The following is a 22,327-nucleotide window of genomic DNA, read 5'->3' as shown; positions in this document are numbered from 1 at the left end:
GTGTACATATACATGTATATTTAGAGAGAATATACTAGTAATTGCAGAGAAAATGATTTGAATAATCAAACCAGCTACCCCAATAGATAGGGGAGTTTCACTTTTGAGTTCACTCAATTCTCTAATATTTGATTTTCTAAATGGGAGCATGTATTATAAGTTTGTTTTGTTTTGCTGGGAAAGATTCACCCTGAGCTAACATCTGTTGCCAATCTTCCTCTTTCTTTGCCTTCCGCAAAACCCCAGTGCATGTTTGTATATCCTAGTTGTAGATCCTTCTAGTTCTTCTCTGTGAGCCGCCACCACAGCATGGCAACTGACAGACGAGTGGTGTGGTTCTGCGACCGGGAACTGAACCTGAGCCGCCGAAGTGGCGAGAGCACTGAGCTTTAACCCCTAGGCCCTCAGGGCTGGCTCAATAAGTTTTTTTTTTTAATTTGCAAAAAAACAGTGATTGACAAAATCAGGTTCCCTTATCTACATGTCAAAGTATTAATAGTGCCTACTTCTTGATGAAAGATAGTGTTTTCTTTTTTTTCTTCCTTGATCATCTGTATTATCTATCTTTTCTACACTAAATCTGTATAACTGTGTAATAAAGATTGCAATCTAAAATTTTTATAACAGAGAGCAGAGTGTTCCCTGGAGAGGGAAAATGTACAGAGGTGACATACCGGGGAGGAATTTGCCTAAAAATGTGTAGTGGTCAAAATAGTTCCTAAGTTTTATTAAGTCATAAGCTTAAAATGAATTCTTCTCACCAGCTAATTTCCCAAGACAAAAAATGGCAGTAGCTTTTCAAATAATCGATCAAGTCGTCCCTGGTGGTTAAATATGGCCATTTCTTAACATAATGAAAATTCAACATTCATTTTGCATTAAAGCTTGCAATCAATCAGATTTCTAAAAACCGATATTTGGGAATAGTTTACCTTATTTCTAATAGTTGTCTTGATCTTCCACAGAAATTCAAAGCATTGCTTCATTTACTGAGAAAGATCTGTAACTTCACTAAACAAAGATGCTTTAATTAAAGCTTATTTGAGATACTGTTGAAGCTAATCAAGTATATATTGAGTCATTTCTTTAGGATATATATTTATAAACTCAGAATTATTGTGTTCTATCCGAAAACATGCAAATGAACCCAAAAGAATGATTCGTACCTGTCAAGAAAAGGACACGAACTTGTCAACCACTGTGAGTGATGGCTGACTGCTATCTTCTGTGCCATTTCAGAACACTTCTTATGGACGAGGATATGTAAATTTCAGAAAAAATATAGTGTAGTTGCTAATTTTTGGAGACGTTGGATTTCTCCAAGGATCAGCCTCTGCCCCACAAAGCATGCCTCAGATTCTGGCATAGTCTCTCCTTCAAAGCAACTCAGATAATATACTTAGTAACCTAAAGGAAAGTTCATACTGTTCAATTAATAAGAAACTATAAAGAGTGGACCATCTATAATATCACATAGAAATAGGCATGAGACAGCCACGTTTTTCTGTGGTAGAGTGAATACCCAATGATCTGTTTTTTCAGGAACAGGTCTGAATGCCACTAGCATTTATATATGCTGCACACGCACGCGTGCTCGCACACACACACACACACACACACATCCTGTAGGCAGCCCTACCACTTTCTTTTTTTTCTCTTTTAAAATAATTAATTTTAACAGACAATAAATGCAAATAGTTTAAAAGTTAAAAGCGTCTTCTCCCAACTGCTGTTATTCAGTCACCCAGATGATTTTTCTTCAGATGGTTTTCCTTTTATTTTGCACTTTTTAATCTTTAATACATTTGAAAAATACTTTGGTGTAAAGAGTGGGCTGGCGTTCAGCCTTGTTTGTTTCTAGATGGCTACCTAGGTCTCAGCTTCAGGTACTGAATGATCATCCATCTCTTCCTCCCCTGATATGCAGTGCTACGTTTAATAAAACCTAAACTCCTCTATTTGAATCCATTTCTAGACTCACTATTACGTTCCATTGATTCAAAAGTACACATAAAGCTTAAGCTCCCGAACCTAGATCCTTGGGTTTGAATCTCAGTTCTTCTGCTTACTGGCTGTGTGAGCTTAGGCAAGTTGCTTAAACTCTGCCTAAATTCCTCATTTATAAAATGAGACTATGAATAATTGTAAGATTGCTGTGAGGATTAAACTAATTAAGGGATGAAAACCCGCAGAAAGTGCATGACATAATACACAATACATGTTAGTGATCATTATTCTCAAAACATATTATTGTTTTTATTGGTTTTTGATTAAATTGATGGATTAATTAAGGTAGAATTAATGTATGTAACTATTGAGTCTTCCCAAGTAAATATCATGTGTTTTTATGTATTTGAGTCTTCTTTGGTGTCCGCTTTCTTCAGCCATCTGCCCACAAATCTTTATCCATGTTGTATAAGAGTTCATGTTCTCTTCTCTAGAATTCGTCTTCCCCGGATATTTCAGCATCATATGGTTCCAATCCCTGTACTTCCTAGTTATTACTCCCCACTAACTTGCTCCATCTTTAGACATCTCTCATCCAAGACACTTAACCGAGGGCCTTGACTACAACCCATCCCTAATGGAGTGCAGCAAATTGAAGTCCCTTAAAACAATTGCTTTCTCCAGTGAGAAAGTCCTCTGTTGCAATATTTTTCCGGACGTGAAGTCTGAGTTTGTAGAAGGCATCTTGAGAAATCAGACCCTTCAATAAGATTTTCTGCTGGAACCCTTTATCTGAGTTTTTCTTTCATGCACATTAAACTGTAGCTGAAAAGCATGGGTCCTTTAAAGTTCAGGGGGAAAGTGTCTATAAAGATCTAAGACGGCGCTGAAGACAAAGCTATAGCCAGAGGCCTGGTTTCCTGAGAAGGAGGGAGTCCCCGCTAATCTGTCATGCTTCTGTCTAACAGGATATTAAAGCCATCCCAGCCTTCTTTCTTTTACAGCCAGTCCTGTGTGTCAGCATCCCACATCCGTACCAGCAAGCCCCATGATCAGAGTTCCACACCACGACCCCTCCAGAGCGCCTTGTAAAGGGCAATATAGTGAGTCATTAGCGTATTGGCGACAAAGAGAAGAAGAGAGACAATGAAACCCTAATTATTAGTTACCATCCTTCCAATTACCGCCTAATGTAATTAGAAGAAAGAAATACACCTTTAAAGGAATAATTGAGCCTGCTGGGCAAGCCATTACAATTCGTATTCTCTGTCAGTTCTCCTTGGTTATGATTATTTGATTACATTAAAGGTGAGATGAAATGTTAAAGAAAACACTCATTTAACTTTTTCTTATAAAAAAAGGTTGTTAAAAATAGGTACATGTAATAAAAGAAGTCATAGAGCCTCCCCCGACCCAACCCATAGTCCCATCTTTCCTGTACGTAACTCTTAAGCTGCCTAAGAGGCTCAGGGACGTACTCACACACACAGATATGTATGTCTATACATCCCAGACCGCAAAAGAGATTCAGGTGGTGGTGCTTTTATAGGCAATACTACACCCTTCAGAGACAAATGGCTGATTTAATACGAGCCCAGAGCTGACAGATCTTAGGAAATGCCTATTACATCCTTTGGAAGAGTTCTATAAACAAGTGCTGTGGTTACCAGCACGTGAGGTCTCAGTTTCAGACTTTGAGAGTAATTCACTGAGGCGAGTCTCCCCGAGCCAAGTGCCGACAAGAGGCCCGATGACCTGGCAACTGTTAATGGAGCCTTTCGTCTCACAATAAGCTGTTTGATTCCAGCCCCAGTCAGCCAAGACTTAAGTTTGTTTATATCTCCTTCCTTCCTAGGCACAGATGTTATTCCAACTGGTGGTAAGGGTGGCCAAGTGTATAGGGTCTCTTCGCCTTTCTGAAGATGGAGGAAAAAGTAATCAACTATAAAAGAGTGTTTGAGAAATATTCATGTTGTCTATGCTTGTCTGGGAAGACTGAAGGCTCAGGTGGGCTGTGTAGAGCACGAAGAAATTACCCAGATCAGATGTGTAGGATGAGGCGAGGAGTAGACGAAGAGAGGACGAATATTACGATTTGATGACCTGACACTGAGCCAGGCATTGCCTCAATGAAGGGCTAGGGAGCACGAGAAGAGGTCAAGTCAGAGAGTTTGTCCCTAGGAAAGAAAGAGACTGTTTCAGAGCAAGTTCTAGGAGTAGGAAATGAGGTGATTATTAATGCTCAGAATACAAGGCGCAGCTTAGTCGCGCTGTTTTGGAATTTCAGGGAAATTAAAGGAAAAGAATAGGATTCGTATATGAGCAAGAAGCTAAGAAAAAGAGCTTGTTCTGGGGTGGGATTTGAATGAGGAAGTACAAATGGAGGGGCTTTGAAAGTGTACTTGAGTTAAGCTCTGTCAGGACGCTAGGAATGAAACTGTGCCCCTGTATGTCGTTTCCGCTGAGAGATTTCCACTCAGTGTCATAAAAATGTTATTCTCACCGTTACTGACCAACTGGATGCTCGCTGTCTGGGAAATGCCCAGAAGAGCGAGAAGTGAGAGCATGGAGCCTAAAAGCTTAAGATTAGGTCTTTAGAAAACAATCTGCTTAAGCCCACAGATGTTACCCATGAAAAAGTACCAGCACGTCCATTTGTGTATCCCATGCAGGTGCATGCATGCAAACACGCAACACGGGATTTAGTTGTTGAAGTTTCTCGCCATAGGCCCTGGTTAGCTGATAGTGGCCTAGAAACCAAAATTGGGCGTGCTGCATCTCTGAGCCTTAGCAAGCCCAGCCTCGGTTGCAGTGACCTGCTCCATCATACACATCATTTTCAGGGAAGGGCTCAAGCCTCTCCATGCCTGTGCGTATCCGGATGAAGAATCGTGAGCGTGAGCCTCAAGATCTGACAGTCAGTGTGAACGAACTTCCTCTTCTGATTTTAAGATTTGAGATTGATAGAGTGAATAAAAGCTACTGGGAGAGAACAATTTGGGTCACAAAGCTGTGAGTACAGAGAAATTCATTTTGAAAAGAGGAAAAAGAAATCCACACATGTTAATGTAGGGAAGCTGGCTGGTGCTACATTTGCCGTTCTGGGCTGGAGATTTATTGAGGTCCGAGTTTTTAGTTAAATCTCTCACTCCCCCAGGAAACTGAGTATTGTTTAGAAGCTCACTTCTAAAGAAGAGTCCAAATGATACAATGGATATGTTGACACAGTTTCTGTTATAGCCTCGTGAGAAAAAAGAAATTTTTTTGACTAAAATACAGCTCCTAGACACAGACCTGCAAACCCACCCTATCAGAAAATATGTAAATATGAAAATATGTAAAAGTATGTAAATTGGGAGCTGATTGATTCATATCCAATACTATTTGGAGGATGCTGATAGGAGCTCTTGACTTCACCTTACCTAAAATTAGATTGATCATCCCAGAGAGATTTAAAATGTATACCACATTAGGCAGTGTTCCTTCCTTCCTTCTAAATTTGATGCAGATTTCAAACTGTCATTTAGGAGCTATATCAGGACCAGATCAAGTCAAAACTAACCAGGAATGTCCTGTGCTTTCTAGATTAAATTTCCTAGATTGCTTTTCTCCCTGGTTCTCTGTGCTGGAGAATATTGCAAACCTTTCCACAGCCCTATCTTGGACTTTAAGTCTTGCAGCTTTAAACCTTCTAATATCATGAGCAATAGCAATACGACATAATTTTTTTTTTTAACGTAGAACTGAAACGTGGAAGGCCCCATGTCTTAGATGTGATGTGAGAGGAATAAACTTTAACATTGGAAAGTAGGTGTTCCTTTACAGAGTCAAATTACTGTTACTACTATCATTATTGTTATTATCAATATTATTTAGCTTTGATAATGCAAACTAAGGTAAAAGGAGGAAATAAGACAGAGGGGATTGTTTTGAATAACTTATAAATTTAGATATTAAAAAAGTTGATGATTGAGGGCCAGCCCAGTGGCAAAGTGGATAAGTTTGCAGGCTCCACTTTGGCTGCCTGAGTTCGCAGGTTCGGATCCTGGGCACAGACCTGCACATTGCTCATCAAGCCATTCTGTGGTGGTGTCTCACATACAAAATAGAGGAAGATTGGCAGAGATGTTAGCTCAGGGTCAGTCTTCCTCAAGCAAAAAGAGGAGGATTGGCAACAGATGTTAGCTTGGGGCCAATCTTCCTCACCAAAAATAAAAGTTAGTGATTATTATTTTCAGTATCACTAATTCATTAGTTCTGGAACTTATCAATGATAATACTACAACAGAGGATAATTAGTACAATAATTCAGAGTCCTTTTAAGACACAGATAGAATAGCAGTGTAATGCAATTACAACTACAAGTATTATAGTATATTTAAGAACCTAAACAGATCAAACACATGTGCACGCGCACACACACACCCCAAAAAGATAAATTTTGAGTTAAAGCTTCAGCTACTGTTGCTACTATGTACGTAAATATGTATCGAGCCCTTTATAAACATAATCTGTTTTAATCCTCACAGCTACTGAGTGAGGTATTATTATTCCCATGTTATGGATGAGGAAAGTAAGACTTGAAGATAAAGTAATTTTTCCAAGGTAAGGCAGCAAGTGGCAGTTTCAGGACTGAAATCTGGATCTGATTCTAAAATTGATTTTCTTATCAATATAATAAACTTTCTTTAACGTTATTTCTTTTTAAAAATCTTAATGATTTAATATTTAATGCCAACAAGCAAATATATGTGAATATAAGTTAGAAAGCATAAAATACAACAGCTGTTAAGCCGAAACCCAACTGAAGAATATTCCCTTTCCTGTTGAAGCTCTCCATGAGCCCTTCTGCGTCTGGTCTCCCTGTCTTGCTCCAGAAGCCATCACAGTCCCCAATGTTGAATTGGTCATTCCTTCACATTTTATGAATTTTTCTTTACCATATAAGAACTTTTTTCCTTTTTTTTATCTTTTTTTTTTTTTTTGAGGAAGATCAGCCCTGAGCTAACATCTGCCACCAATCCTCCTCGTTTTTGCTGAGGAAGACTGGCCCTGAGCTAACATCTGTGCCCATCTCCCTCTACTTTATATGTGGGACACCTGCCACAGCATGGCTTGACAAGCCATGCAGGGGTCCACACCGGGGATCCGAACTGGCGAACCCTGGGCCAGCGAAGTGGAATGTGCAAACTTAACCACTGCACCACCAGGCCAGCCCCAGCACTTTATTTTTAATGTTGATATTTCACTCAACATTATTTCAGAGATTTATCCATGTTGTTGCTCGTAGCTGTAGCTCACCTGCTTTCACTGCTGTGTAATATTCCACTATGTAAATATGCCATTTTAAAAGACCTATTCTCCAATTGATGAATATTTGCATTATTTCCAGTTTTTCCTAATATAGTGTTACTATAAACATTTTTGAGTTGTCTAGATAAACAAATGCAAGAGTTTCTCCAGAGTACATACCTCAGAGTGGAATTGCTGGATCCTAGCATAGTCAATGTTCATTTTTTAATGAATGTAACATTGTTTTCCTCATAGGTTGTACCAATATACACTTCTACCAGCAATATATACAGGTTTTCATTATTACACATTCTTGGCAACACTTGGTATTGCCAGACTTTTTAATTGCAAATCTAGTGTATGTAAAATGAAAGTTAATTATGGTCTCAGTTTACATTTTTGATTACTAATTAGCTTAAAGATTTTGGCATGTATTTATTCACCATTTGTTTTCCGTGCCTCCTCATATCTTCTAATTTTATTAATTTCAGCTGTTTTATTTATTAATTCCTTTGTTTTGCTTTCTTTGAGTTTATTCCTCTCTTCTTTTTCTAGGCTAGTACTTAATTAAATTTTAGCCTTTCCTCTGGCTAAAATAAGCAATTAAGCTTATATGTTTCATCAGATACCGGCTTCCACTATGTCTCACAAGTTTAAATATGCAGTCCCTTCGCTGTCATTCAGCATTTTAAATTTTTTACTTTATAGTTCAAAGTAAAATTATTACTGATTTCTAATTTAATTGCCTTTTTGTTGGAGAATATGGCTGTTCTGGTTATCCATGTCTGCATAACAAACCACCCCAAGACAGTGGCATCAAACAATAGCAGTTATTTTACTCGTGATCTGGGAATTGACTGGACTCAGCGAGGCTGTCCTTCTTCCGGGTCTCTTGGGCAATTGCAGTCCCAGGGTCCCTGGGATTAGGGTCTCTCAAAGGCTGCTCCACTCGCAAGTCTGGTGCCTGGGCTGGGAAAACTCAAACATCTGTGGGCTGAAACAGCTGGAGCTCCTGTGGCATCTCTCTCTTTCTCTGACCTTTCCACTTGGTCGCCATATCACAGCCTCAGGGTGGGTAACCTTCTTACATGGAAGACTCCAGAGTGAGTGATTGTCCCAAGGAATACTTGCTGAAGCAACGTGACCTTTTCTAGCCCACTTTGGAAGTAAAGCAGAGTCCCTTGTGCCGCGTTCTAGTCATTGAAGGTCATCGGACCCCCTGGGTTTCAGGGGAGGAAACACTGACTCCACCTTGTGATGGAAGGATTGCAGAAGATTTCTTGGACACGTTTTAAAAGTACCATAGTGGAGAATATGATGCCACTTTGAAATTTGTTGAGATTTGCTTTATGGATTTGTATATGGTCAGTGTTTTTGTTTTGTTTTGTTTGCTTGGTCCTTTTTGAATTAAAGCCTTTTAGTTCTATCTATGTAGTACCTGATTTTCTTTTGCTTAGTATTTGCCTAGTGTATGTTTTTCTATCCTTTTACTTTCAATCTTTCCATATCGTAATGCTTTTGATATAGTTCAAATAAAGAATATATAGTTGGAGTTTTATTTTTATTTTTATTGGAGACCAATATAACATATCAGTTTTGGCTTCTAAGTAGCAACTTGAGACCATTTATATTTATTATTATTACTGATAAATACTGACCTCTTTGGACATATTTGCCCCCTTATTTCGTGTTTTTTATTTGACCTGCTCTCTCCTATGCCTTATCGTCTGCATTTTTTGCTTCAAAAAAATCTAAATCTCTGTTTTCCTGTTCCACTTTGTCCCTTTACTAATTGAGAAGGATACACTATTTCTGTTCTTTTAGAGATTATTCTTGAAAGTTTGCTATGCATACTAAATAAATAAGTACAAGAACCTTAGAAAATTCTGCTCCACTCACTCCCTCCTGATTTATTGTTGTCTCTGTAGTTGTCTTGTTTTTTAACTCAACAAATTAGACCAATTATTATTATTAATATCCCTATTTTCTGTAGACAGTTTTTTTTTTTCAACTTAGGTCATTTTACCAGTTTCTTTGCTCTCCATTCCTTCTTGACTCCCAGACCTTTGAGGTCATTTTCCCTTTTCTTTAAGTACATCCTTCAAAATCTCCATCAGTAAGTTGTATTGGTTGTTAACTCCCTCTTATTCTTATTTATCTGAAAATGTCTTTCACTTTGATTCTTAAAAATTTGTATTTATGTGGCTGGCCCCATGAATTAGTGGATAAGTTGGACATGCTCCACTTCAGTGGTCTGGGTTCAGTTCCCCGGAGCAGAACTACACCACTTGTCAGTGGCCATGCTGTGGTGGCAACCCACATACCAAATAGAGGAATCTTCCTCAAGCAAAAAGAAATTAGCTCAGGGAGAATCTCCCTCAAGCAAAAAGAGAAAGTTTGGCAACAGATGTTAGCTCAGGGCAAATCTTCCCCAGCAAAAAAAAAAAAAAAAATGTTTTTCTGGGCATATAATTCAAAGTTATCCTCTTTCCCTCTCTCTCCCTCTCTGTTGATCTGAAGATAATCCAGTGTTCTCTGGTTTGTATTTTTGCTGTTGTGACATGTGCCATCAATCTAATCTCCATTTGCTGCAAGTGATCTCTTTTTCTCTTTAGTACTTTTAAGATTTTTTCTTCTTAAATTATCCTGCAAGTTCACTAAATGGTGTCTAAGGTGTTGATTTCTTTGTATGTATTCTGCTTCATTTACATTGTGCTTCCTGTCCTTGTGGATTCCTGTATTTCGTCAGTTCTGAAAAATCCTCAGCCACTATGTACTCAAACGTTGCCTCTTTGCTCCATTCTCTATATTAACTCCCTCTGGGACACCAGAATGCTTATGTTTGACCTTATTATTTGATATTTCATGTTCTCCTAAACCCATTCTCATAATATTTTACTAGGCTTTATATTTTCCAGCAGATTCAGGCTCACAGCAAAATCGAGAGGAACGTACAGAGATTTCTCATTTAACCCCAACCCCCCTACACACATTCATAGCCTCCCCCATCAACATCACCCTCCAGAGTGGTACATTTGTGACAATTAAGGAACCTACACAGATACTTCATAATCACCCAAAGTCCATAGTTTACATTAGGATTCACTTTTGGTGCTGTACATTCTGTGGGTTTGGACAAATGTGTAATGACGCATATCCACCATTGTAGTATCATACAGAATAGTTTCACTGCCCTAAAAGTCCTCTGTGCTCCACAATTCATCACTCCCTCCCAACCCTTGGCAACCACTGATCTTTTTACTGTGTGCCTAGTTTTGCCTGTCCCAGAATGTCATAGAGTTGGAATATAAAAGGCGAAAAAAAAAAAAAAACGAGCAAGTCGGGGAAGGAAGGTAAGAGAAGAAAAAGATCAGAAGAAAATACAACAAAATATCTTGCTCACTTATTGAATGTTATGGCAAATAAACTTATATTTAGGAGCGCTATGCCAATGTAGAGTCTTATTACATACCAGACAGGCTGCATAATGGCTCAAATGTAGGTTATAATGCAGGAAAACAAGAGGCCAGCACACATATTGTCATCTTTTTATTAGGTTGGTGGTGTTTGAAAAGCGTTCGTGTCACTGTGAGGATAGGCTTGGTACACAGTGTTCTATCAGTAACACTTTGGATCGTGGTTGAGTATTCTTTTCTAATAATCAAAATCAGTTTCCTGGAAGGGAGAATAAATTTAGAAGAGAGATTAGGTGTATGAAAGTGGAAAACCACTCACAAAAAGTGTGAAAAAAATCACACAAATAGCAATAGAAACATTCCATCTTTAAAATCCAAGGGGGGGGATTAAAATCAAAATATGATTGGCAAATTAGAGCCGTGACATAGAAAACAAGGAAAAGGAAGAATTCATTTCTAAGCAGGTCATTTGAGTGAAGAGCCTCAAATTCTACCAAATCAAGCTGCATGGTCTGAATTTGATGGGCAAGAACAGGGACCAAACCACAGCCCTTGTGAGGCCTCAGTGATAGTAAAGGAGGGTTATCCAGGAAGGAGAAAAGCTTAACTTGTGGGTCTCTGAGAATTGTGGTTCTAGTACAGGTTTAAGAGACACAAGAACCTCGCCCTCAAGGGACAAGAGTTCTACCATAGCAGGTTCAGTCCTGGGAGCTGCAGCAGCATCCTCCGTGGACCAGGGTTTTCTGTTTTGAATTGGCGTGAGGTATGGTGGCCTAGAGTGGATGCTTTTTCCTTTCCACCATTTTTTTGTGTAATTACTAGCATGTTTGAATGCTGGATGTGTTTGGAGCCCTATACAAGGAAGTGACTATGACTGTAAATTCAGTATTATGTACATCGGGACAAACTAAAATCTAAAGACAGCCTGAGGGACCTGAGAGAAGAACCTCTGGTCCAATCCCTTCATTTTACAGTAGAGGAGAAGGGGGACCTGAAATAGTGCCCCAAGCTCACACAGTTTGACTTTAAAGCCCTGGTTGTGATCATCGTTGCAGAGAGACCGAGATTCAAGTTCTTGCTTCCTCAATTGTGAGCAATGTGAAATGAAGCAACCTATGCAACATCTCTGAGTTGAATTCCTTACCTGTAATAATAATATTTATCTCCTAATTATATGGTACTTTCAACTTAAAATGCTTAGTTAAATGATCCAGCATCCTTGTTTTGTATGTAGATTATATCTATTTTTATTTACATATAATAATATATATTTATATATAATATATAATAAAATATATATAATTTATATAATATGTTGTATATCATACATATTATATATATATAATTTAAAAATAAACCAAGGAGCAAGAGATATTATTGTATGAGCAACTCAAGGCCACGGATAATGTATGTTACCAAGTCAGAAACATGATTTATATCAGATCTCTTTCCTCTACATGTGCATGGACTTAAGGACCCTCACAGATTCATTTTTCTAATTCAGAGAACCTGGAGAACTCACTTATAAAATTCACTAGACTTTTCTAATTCTTTTTTTTGCCTTTTATATCTTTCTTTTGTCAACCCATCAAAAAGATGACAATCATCAGTACAGAAATAGTTGTTTGTTCAACACTAGAATATTTGTATAGGAGAGATCCTATCTAGTCCATTCTTTCCTGGTAAATCTCCAAACATCAGTCTTTCACAATTCATGATTCTTATTGCCAGGCCTGCTTTTACAAAAGTATAATTTGTGGCCTTGCAATTCCCCAAAATACAGCTTAATTTAACTGAATCCTTAAGAGATAATTGACCAAGTTAGTTATGCATGAAAACTCAAGCCTTACGACCTACTGCAGCTCCATTCTCCTGTTGACTATTAAACTAAGTTAATGATCTGGAGCTGTGTAGGGGTTTCCAGAAATAACACTATAATGGCCAAAATGCTGTAGTTAGCAGCTAAGTAAAAGACCTGTTTATTTTTATTCAGGCAATTGCCCAAACCTATGCCATAGTATTTTTATCTTAAGACGTGATCTACTATGAAGAAACAGCAACACATTACAACTCAGACGAACAAAAAACATCTCCTTAGTGAAAACAAACTCATGAGTGATTTCACTCAGATTTTCAAAACTATGGTAGAGAATTTTCTTGCAGCCGATGCTTTAGAATGGCATTTGGATATGGATTTAAAAGTCAGCGTTTGGGAGGACCACAAAAATGGCTCTTTTAAACAAGGTAGCAGAGAGCAGTACTGAAAAATAGGTTTTTGTCCAAAGGTGAAAGGCTAAAAATGGCCATCTTGACACTGCAGTTAGTTGTAGGACTCATTTATTAGTAAATAAAGATGCACACACACACGCATACATTGCACTTATGGAAAACTTGAAAGTCAGAAAGTTTCTCAAAAATTCAGTGTCCCTGGGTCTCCAATTTATACCCTGACCCTGCTGGCCTTTTGCAACAAGTCTTTATGGAGGCCTTACTCTATGCAAGGCATCCTTACGTGATGCTAGGGGAGATAGAAAAATCAAACAAGACAACTGGAATATTTTTTTGAGTACATAATAAAACCTATAACTAGAAATAAACGAGAAAATCCCACACATTAAATGGCCTCGTTTTGCAAACTGATTTTGTGTCCTAGCATTTCTGTCTTCAAATCTAGGGAAAACTGCTTGAATGAACTCCTTGTTAATAATTGAAAAGAACAAATAGATAAGACCTTCAAATTTTGTTTGACTCTTGTTGATTTCTTAAATGTCATAAACAGCCTTAAAATGCAGATGACGAGCTAGTAAAAATATTTTTGTAATAAATGACAAATGGTTAATATCCCTAATATTTAAAAATCAGTAAGAAAAGAAAAAATGCTTCATCAAAAAAGAAGAGCTATAAGATTAAATAGGCAATTAAAAAAATAAACTGGTTAATAAATATAAAAATATTCAACCAGTATAACAAAAGGACCAGACAGAAAAGGACAAATATTGTATGATTCCACTTAAATGAGGTACTTGGAATAGTCAACTTCCTAAAGACAGCAAATAGAACAGTTGCTACAAGGGGCTGGGTAGGGAGGAGAATGGGGAATTTGTTAAACAGATACAGAGCTTCAGTTGGGGAAGATGAAAAGTTCTGGAGATGGATGGTGACAGTTGCACAGCATGTAAATGTAAATTACATGTAAATGTAATTTACGCCACTGAACTGTATCTTTAAAAATAGTTGAAAAAATTGGGGCTGACCAGGTGGCTAAGTGGTTAAGTTCGTGCGCTTCCCTGCAGCGGCCCAGGGTTCGGATCCTGGGTGCGGACATGGCACCGCTCATTAGGCCATGTTGAAGTGGCATCCCACATGCCACAACTAGAAGGACCCACAACTAAAATATACAACTATGTCCTAGGGGGATTTGGGGAGAAAAAAAAAAAAGCAGGAAAAAAATAAAATAAAAAAATAGTTAAAATAGAAAACTTTATGTTATGTATATTTTACTATAATAAAAAAAATCAGCCAGTTTGGTATTCAAACAAATGTAGACAAACAATAATGAGATCATTTTTTTTGCTAATTAAATTAGCAATAGAATAGAAATTATAATGCTGGCAATACTTAATGTGAACAGAAATAGGTACGTTCAAACACTGCTGAAAAGAAGTACAAACTTTCTGGATGGCAGAAATATATATCAAATGTACCAATACCCTTTGACCTCTTAATTCAAAGTAAGTGAATTTGCCTAAGGAAATTATAATTCTTACTGTTTAAAATATACAAGATGTTTCAGAAAAGAAAAAATAGTGAGAAAATAAAAGCTCAATGTTGGTTAACTAATTCATGGTATAGCCATAAGAGGGAATATGGAGCAGCTGTAATAAGTCATATGCTTCAGATATATTAAGTGAAATCAAATGTTGCAAAACAATATACACTATGATCCCAATTTTGTACAACAAAATATCTTTACATAAAAAGCTAGAAGGATAGACATGAAAATGTAATATATCTATAATTGCCAATGGTAGTGCGGTTATGAGAATGTTTAAATTTTCCTTTATACTTTTCTATATTTCCTAAACTGTTTAATAATGAATATTTTATAATCATAAAATTCAAAGAAGAAAGCAAATAATTAAATATTAGTAGTACTTATAAAATAATGTTGTCCATCCTCAGCTTTCAATGAATTATTTGCTACAAGCTCAAAAAATAACTATTAAATTGAAGATATGTCAGAATAGACAAGAATCAGAGCATGCCATTAAAATTGGCTAATTCAATCAGAAAGTAGCCCAGTTTCTTTCAGTCAAAAATGATCCCAAGTTTTACTTTTCACGGGCTTGATTTTTGTGCCATCAGAGGTCCCAGGAAAGCATGAGAGCAGCCATTGGTGAAGATCAAGTGGAAGTTGGGTGTGGCAGGAACACTGGCTGGGGGCCAGCACTCCTGGGGTCTCTTCTCTGCCATTTTGAGCAGCGAGGCCTTGAGCTAATAACTACCCAAGCTGTTAAATGAAATAGCCTTTAAAAGGAGATTCTACTGAAATATTATCTCAGGAAAGCATGCCCATTGATTTATCAAATCAGGACTGAGAATTCATTATGTTCAAACCCTCCACAAGACTATTCCAGAACTGTCTCTCTTCCACCAAAAGAGCTTTCTCCTCCAAGCCCTTTCTCCATGTTCATTTCTTCTTTTTTTTGTCATTTTCTAAAGTATTTTTTATTGAGATATAATTGACATATAACTATGTTAGTTTCAGGTATAAAATGTCATGATTCAATATATGTGTATAGTATAAAATGATCACCATGGTAAGTCTAGTTAATATCTATCATCACACATAGTTACCCTTGTTTTTTCTGTGGTGAGAACTTTTAAGATCCACTCCCTCAGCAAGTTTCAAATATAGAGTACAGTATTATTAACTATAATCACAGGGCCGGCCCCGTGGCCGAGTGGTTAAGTTCACATGCTCTGCTTTGGCGGCCCAGGGTTTCACTCATTCGGATCCTGGGTGTGGGTGGGTATCACTCATCAAGCCATGCTGAGGCGGCGTCCCACATAGCACAGCCAGAGGCACTCACAGCTAGAATATACAGCTGTTTACTGGGGCCTTTGGGGAGAAGAAGAAGAAGAAAAAGAAAAAAAAAGAAGGTTGGCAACAGATGTTAGCTCAGGTGCCAATCTTTAACAAAAAACAAAAAAACTATAGTCTCCACTCTGTACATCACATCCCCAGGACTTATGTATTCATGTTTATTTTTGTTTCACCAGCACACTGCCTTCTCTAGGGTTTAGTAAATCTTTGTTGAATGATAAAAGTACTGTGTCTGGGGCTGGCCTGGTGGCGCAGCAGTTAAGTTCGCACGTTCTGCTTCGGCAGCCCAGGGTTCGCCAGTTCAGATCCCGGGTGCGGACCTCGGCACCGCTTGTCAAGCCATGGTGTGGCAGGCATCCCACATATAAAGTAGAGGAAGATGGGCACGGATGTTAGCTCAGGGCCAGTCTTCCTCAGCAAAAAGAGGATGATTGGCAGCAGATATTAGCTCAGGGCTGATTTTCCTCAAAAAAAAAAATTTTTTTTTAAAAAGTACTATGCCAGGCGGGTTCATATTTGGGGCTTAAATGATTATCCAAAAAGTGAATTTATATCACATTTACACAGGAACAAAGGGTTCCCCCCTTAACTAAAAATATCACCGATAGACAAAGTTGACGTTCTGCATATTTTAAACTTAAATTGTTCAAAAGATGTGGTCAAAACAGTCTGGCTGAACAAGAGAGCTCCTGGAGGTAAAATTAAAAGGAGGTGAATTTATTTATTTATGAGGCCTAAGCCCTGTCTTTTTGTCCTCTTTCTCCATCTTATAACCCCAGAATTTGGATTTTAAACACTGAAAAGGCTGAAGCCCGGGGTAGATGGTGGGGGAAGAAACCAGATGTGGGTCACTGAAGTTTAAACAGAAATGAATGTTTTAAGGACAACCATTAAATTCAAATTGAATTATTTCTCTCAATTGAATAGACTGTTTAAAAATGATTTTCAAATCCGTCTATCATTTGTCCTATTTCCTTTGAGCATTTCAAATGAAAATTATTTGCCACACTAATTTCACAATGCTCCATTGAACACAAATTTTATTGCGACATTTTCCAAGGACAGGAGGCTTTGGTTCCTGTGGGAGAGAAATAAATTTCCAAAGAAATTGCTTGGCTCATATCACTAGAAGAGAGGTTTACGCTAGTTGCCCCAGGGCTAAACGAAGCCAGAAGTTGAAATTACTTGGAATGGGTTTAAGTTTTTTTTTAATTAGTCGCTAGCATCTAAAAATTGGGAGATTTGATATAAAAATATAGAAGTCTAGGGGCCCCTGAAAAACTTTAAACCCAGAACGATGGGGTTGCCGTGTTAACACATGACAACAATCCAGGGAGCCTGGCTGGCGCTGCCCTCTGGAAGGGTCCTGGGCTCCCCAGTTCTCTCCATCCCGCCATGGCTTGCCTTACTCACCAGCATTACATGTTTGAGTGCCTGTAGACACTTAGCTTCTGCTTCTTTTTTTTTTTTTTAACACAGTACAAAAATGCAAAAGAATGTCCTTGGATGATATCAATAATATCTAATATCAGTCATTCAAATGTAGCAACCAGAGAGTTGCCTTGTTAGTGACTAAGTCTTGTCATGCTGTTTAGGAGTTAGCCAAGTGGTTTTTCTTTCCTTGGTAAGACTACAGTGGAATGTGCAAACATCCAAATCGACAGGGTGTGGATAGCCCTGTCAAGAACTTCCGTGTAGCAGACGCTCAAACTGAGAAGAGCATGGTAGGAAGTAAACATCACAGGTCCTTGTGTCAAATCTCTTTTTTTTTAATATACCATTGAGAACCAATAATTAACAACAGTAGCAAAAAAAACAGGTGTAATTTGTGACAGTTTTTTATTCTAATGTATTGATGGGGTTTCAGAGGACCTAAGACAGCTGATGGGAAACGGGCTACATTAATCCCTGCCTCTTGGAGTCCAGTGTTTCAATACCCAAATCTCACTTCATGCAGATCAGCTAACGAGCCCAGTGTAGTGTCAGCTGCCCATGACAGACCAATGAAACCTCGGGGGATGCGTTGAAGGTTACGAGAAAGGACGGACCCTGAGCTGTCCTGGGGACCCTCTTTCATCTGGTAAAGCACCCCTGCTCAGTGACACTCAATGACTTTTCCACTCTTTCCTTCTCTCAGTTTGTCAAGGCTCCTCGGATCCACAGAGATTAAAGTCAAGGTCTTGTTTTGTTTTCGTCTTCTGGATAATTATTTAAATATGAATCGCATATTTTTGTTTGATGTGCCTACTTAGTAATTTACAATCATAACGCCGAAAATTATTGAGGGCTTATGTGCTAAGCTTACGTGCATTATCTTATTCAAACCTCACTACAAACCCCAGGAGGTGTGCACTATTTCAGCCTCCTTTTTTGAAGCCGAAGAAACTGAAGTTTGACAAGGTAAATCGTGTGTTCAACATACAGCTAGGAAGTGGCCTGCTCCAAAAGTCTTCCTTTCAACCACGATTCTGCAAGTGCGGCAGCCTTCAAAATGTAGCGTGTCCATTTCTAACAGGAGTAAGAATTAAAACTATGAAAATTGAGCTTGGGCCCAAGACACAGGCTGTGTCAATAAATCAAAGAATGGAAGATGATGAGATTCAGGGAAGGCCAAATGCAAACCGACACATCACCAAGGGAAATGTTTTTGGGGGTATTAATATTATTAGATGATGAACAAGCCACAGAACACAAACCTCCTGAGAGATGTAATGAAATTAGAGAAGATCCAGAGAAGATAACATCAACAATCAAAGAGAAAGGAATGGGGCTTAAACAAGAGGAGACAAAAAAATTAGCATGTTTTATTCTGGAAAGATGCTTACTTAGTGGGGTAGGTATATTGGGATTGCACAGACTCCTAGAAACCTAATTAAATTAAAGTATAACTTCATCTGGTTACTAGTAAACATTAAGAACTCATCTGAGAATTGATATGCTTTGGAGGAGATGCTTAGAACATCTTTTTTTTTTTTTTTTTTGTGAGGAAGATTGGCCCTGGGCTAACATCTGTTGCCAATCTTCCTCTTTTTTTTTTTTCCCTCCCCAAAGTCCCAGTACATAGTTGTATATCCTAGTTGTAAGTCCTTCTAGTTCTTCTATGTGGGTTGCCACCTCAGGATGGTTTGATGAGCAGCGCTAGGTCCACGCCCAGGATTGGAACTGGCAAATCCTAGGCCGCTGAAGCAGAATGTACAAACTTCACCACTACACCACTGAGCTGGCCCCTATATTTTTAAGGTCTGGATTTTGAATAAATAAAGGAAATTAGTATGTTTCGGAGGTGTATTGCTATTTTCTAAGTTTGAAGGACACACTGCAGCCTCGGTGGTCTTTTCAAACTGCAAATCTGATCATGGGATGCCTTCATCCAGTAAAAAGGCTTCCCACTGTTTATCATGTTTAGGGTGAAACGGTCCTTAACACAGTCATACAGGGAATGGAAAGTTCTTGCCCTTACTTTTCCAGCCTCCCCTTGAAGCACACTCCCCTTTGCTGACAATTGCAGGTGTTGTGACAGTCCCCGGAGCATCCAGACTTCAGAGGGCAGCTCCCTCTTCTTGTCATCTCAGGCCAGGTCAGGTCCCCACTTCCTGGCCCTCCCAGGACCTCTTCTTCATAAGCCCCTTGGTGCTACCCCACCAGACTGTAAACTCTGAGCAGGCAGAGGCAGACCTGTCCTTGGTCACCTTTGTGTCCCAGGCACTTAGAAGTAGGGAAAAGCCCTGGAATATCTAAATAGAGGAGTCCCATGCCCTCCTGAGATGCCACTCTGCAGAGCTGAATTCTGGTTTGGGTAAGTTAGGGAGTCAGCCGTGGAGTTAGCATTTTTATTTTGTTTTTGAAAAACTGGGATGAAAAAGAGTCTTGTGTCTGTAAGTTAAGACATGGCTATGGGCCAGCACGGGTGGTCTAAGCGCTTAAGTACTTCACGCTCCCCTTGGGTGGCCCGCTTTGGTTCCTGGGCTCAGACCTACACAGCTCTGTTAGCAGCCATGCTGTGCTGGCAGCCCACATACTAAAAAAGAGAGGAAGACTGGCATGGATGTTAGCTCAGGGCAAATCTGTCTCAGCAAAAAAACAAAAAAAGACATGGCTATGAAATCCATACATCTTAAACCATAATTAAGAGAGACTAAATTCTCCCATTTGCATTTAACCCTATTTAAAAACAGACTCTGCCTCCAGCTCTCCTCTTCACTCCCCTGCTTTATATATCTCCATCTAAGACACTATATATATTTCACTTATTTATTTCGTTTATTGTGCGTCCTTCCCACTAGGAGGGAAACTCCAGGAGGGAAGAGATGTTTTGTCTTTCCGCTCGCTACTCCATCCCCGGAGACTACAACAGTGTTTGGCCCACAGTAAATGCTATCCTTATATTTGTTGAATGAATGGGTTTAGGTTAGTAGTTTTTTTTGCCCAGAGCTAACAGAGAGAAAGCATCGATTAGCCCCAAAGCAAACTTGCATGGAACCCGGTCGGTCGGGATGTTTAAAATCTTACTGAGAGTGTATTCAATTGTGATCTTTAAAAATGAAGTTTCCTATTATATCAGGGGTCATCAAATTTCAGTGCATCAGAATCACTTGAGGGCTTGTAAAAATGCAGATTCTCGCCATCAGAGAGTCTAACTCTGCAGTCTGGAGCGGGCCCATCACAGTTCAGGAGCTGTTATTAGTTTGTGGCCCAAGGGCCACGGTGAGAAAAAGACTGGCTGTGAGTATGCAAACAGTAGATTCAACACGTGCTGAGTAAAAACTCAGTGTCTCTCTCCAGCAGTGTTAATTACCGACATTCGTTCTGCCCCCCCGCGGGCTTTAGCAATGAATAATGAATGTCCAAAGGACGGGTACTCTTCTTCCCATTTTACATATCAGGAAAAACTGTTCATCCTCACCTCCTCTCTTCCCCTCTCCTCCCGCGAATTTATGAGGTTCCCACCAGGATGAGAGGCAGAATCGCAGAGGTGAAAAAATAGCGCGTAAAGCTACCAAGAACAAGAGGGAAAGTGCACGGTGTCCCAGCGTCTAGCCGAGACCTCCCGGGCAAGTAGACACCTCGTGGGCACAGCCTTTGCCTTATGCCCCCGAGGCCAAAGGTTGGAGACTTTTAGGCGCTTCCCGCTGCAGACGTGGAGGCCAGAGCGAAACATTCCAGCCCCGGGCGGAGGAGGCTGGGGCGGGGCTGGGGGCGGGGCCAGAGGACGGCCTGAGGCTGCGGTGGGCGCGTCTAGCCGCGGGGCGGAGGCGAGGGGCGGGGCCAGGGCGAGGGGCGGGGCGAGGCCGGGAGAGCGGGCGGGGCTGAGGACGGCGGGAGGCTGAGGCCGGCGACCCAAGGCAGAGGCGGGGAGGCAATGCTGCCCGGGCTCGTCCCTCCCCTTAGGGGCGGGCGCTGCGGGAGGGCGCGACCGACCGGGGACGCGGGAGGCAGTGCGCTGCAGCCGCCGGTGCGAGGGCGCGTCGCTCCTATCCTGGCCATGGCCGAATGTCCCCGCAGCAGGAGCAGCTGCTCCCGGGCTTCTCACCTCTCTCCCTGAGCGCTCTCCCTTTTCTACCTCTGGAAAACCCTGTGTTCTTTCTGGGGCCGTGGCGAGGGGCACGGAGCGGCGAGCCAGGATGCGCTGAGGACCGCCGGAGCGCGCGTCTCAGGTGCCGCCGCGTGTCTAGGCGCAGGAGCCGAGCTGCCTCGGGCTGCCTCGACTTCCCCACTGCGCGCCTGCCGCCCCCCGCCGCATTTGATGTGCAGAAAGAAGCCGGACACCATGATCCTAACACGTAAGCTAGACTTGTGCCTTGCCGTCGGGCCGGCCGCGGGAGCCAGCTGCGGAGGGGACTCGCCGCGGAGGAAATGTCACCCCGCCTTGTCAAGTCGATGCCTGACGTTCTGTGCTTTTGAAACGCTTTCCGAGGAGGCTCGGGACCGAGTCGCCCGAGTTTCTTGGAGTGGAGGAGGTGGAGTGTGGGGAAAACAAGGGTCCTAATTTGGGGAGGGAAGTCTTAATCTCGGGTAATGACTCCTGGCTAGTTCTTGCCTGGGGGCCGCGAGCTGGCGCGCCCCGTGGGCTCCGGGTAGGGCTCAGGGGGGCCGACCGCGACTGATGAAGTGAAGCCCACGTTAATTTCCCGATCGGGCTGGGGGGCGCAGGGCCAGGCGCGGGGCGCAGGGCCTGGCAGGGGGTGCAGGGCCGGGCGGGGGGCCTAAGGGTGAGTTGGGGGCACACGTCCAGGAGGCTTCCAGCCCAGCTGGGCCGGCGGCCCTGCTATTCTTATTCTAAACCCCAGGCGGTGGCCTCTGGCTCAGAGGGGCGCGGCGCGACCACCTTTTTACGTATCTTTTCTTCGGAGACCGTTCCGGGCTCGGTACTTGCTGTCCTTCTCCGATATAAGTCCAAAAGGAGCTTTGATTCCCTGAGAGTTTATTATTTAGGGACATTGAGATCGTAGTGGCACTTGGAAATGTTTTTTTTAAAAACTGCTGAAGTTAGATTCATCAAAAAATTGCTTTAATTTCAAACCGTTTTTGTTCAAGTATTTTAAACACTGGAAAATAACTCAGACCT

The 22,327-nt window shown here is 40.6% G+C and overlaps 1 protein-coding gene across 8 annotated transcripts in view; it reads left to right on the top strand.

Moving 5' to 3' along the window:
- The window catches only part of DLC1 (DLC1 Rho GTPase activating protein), a 479,646-nt gene that overhangs the window by 415,505 nt on the left and 41,814 nt on the right, over positions 1 to 22,327 (top strand). Inside the window, exon 1 of one of the 8 annotated variants that reach the window (XM_014867400.3) lies at positions 21,107 to 21,542. The exons of 6 other annotated variants lie outside the window; for them this stretch is intronic. In XM_014867400.3, the coding sequence (XP_014722886.1) occupies positions 21,506 to 21,542 (37 nt within the window). In that variant the 5' untranslated portion in view covers positions 21,107 to 21,505. Of the gene's footprint in view, positions 1 to 21,106; positions 21,543 to 21,569; positions 21,720 to 22,327 lie in introns of those variants that run through there. One more of the 8 variants, XM_014867401.3, reaches the window with a different exon arrangement.

This window comes from Equus asinus, chromosome 27 (genome assembly GCF_041296235.1).
Source record: "Equus asinus isolate D_3611 breed Donkey chromosome 27, EquAss-T2T_v2, whole genome shotgun sequence".
In the NCBI taxonomy this organism is placed as follows: domain Eukaryota; kingdom Metazoa; phylum Chordata; class Mammalia; order Perissodactyla; family Equidae; genus Equus; species Equus asinus.
This window is presented reverse-complemented; position numbering and strand designations above follow the sequence as displayed.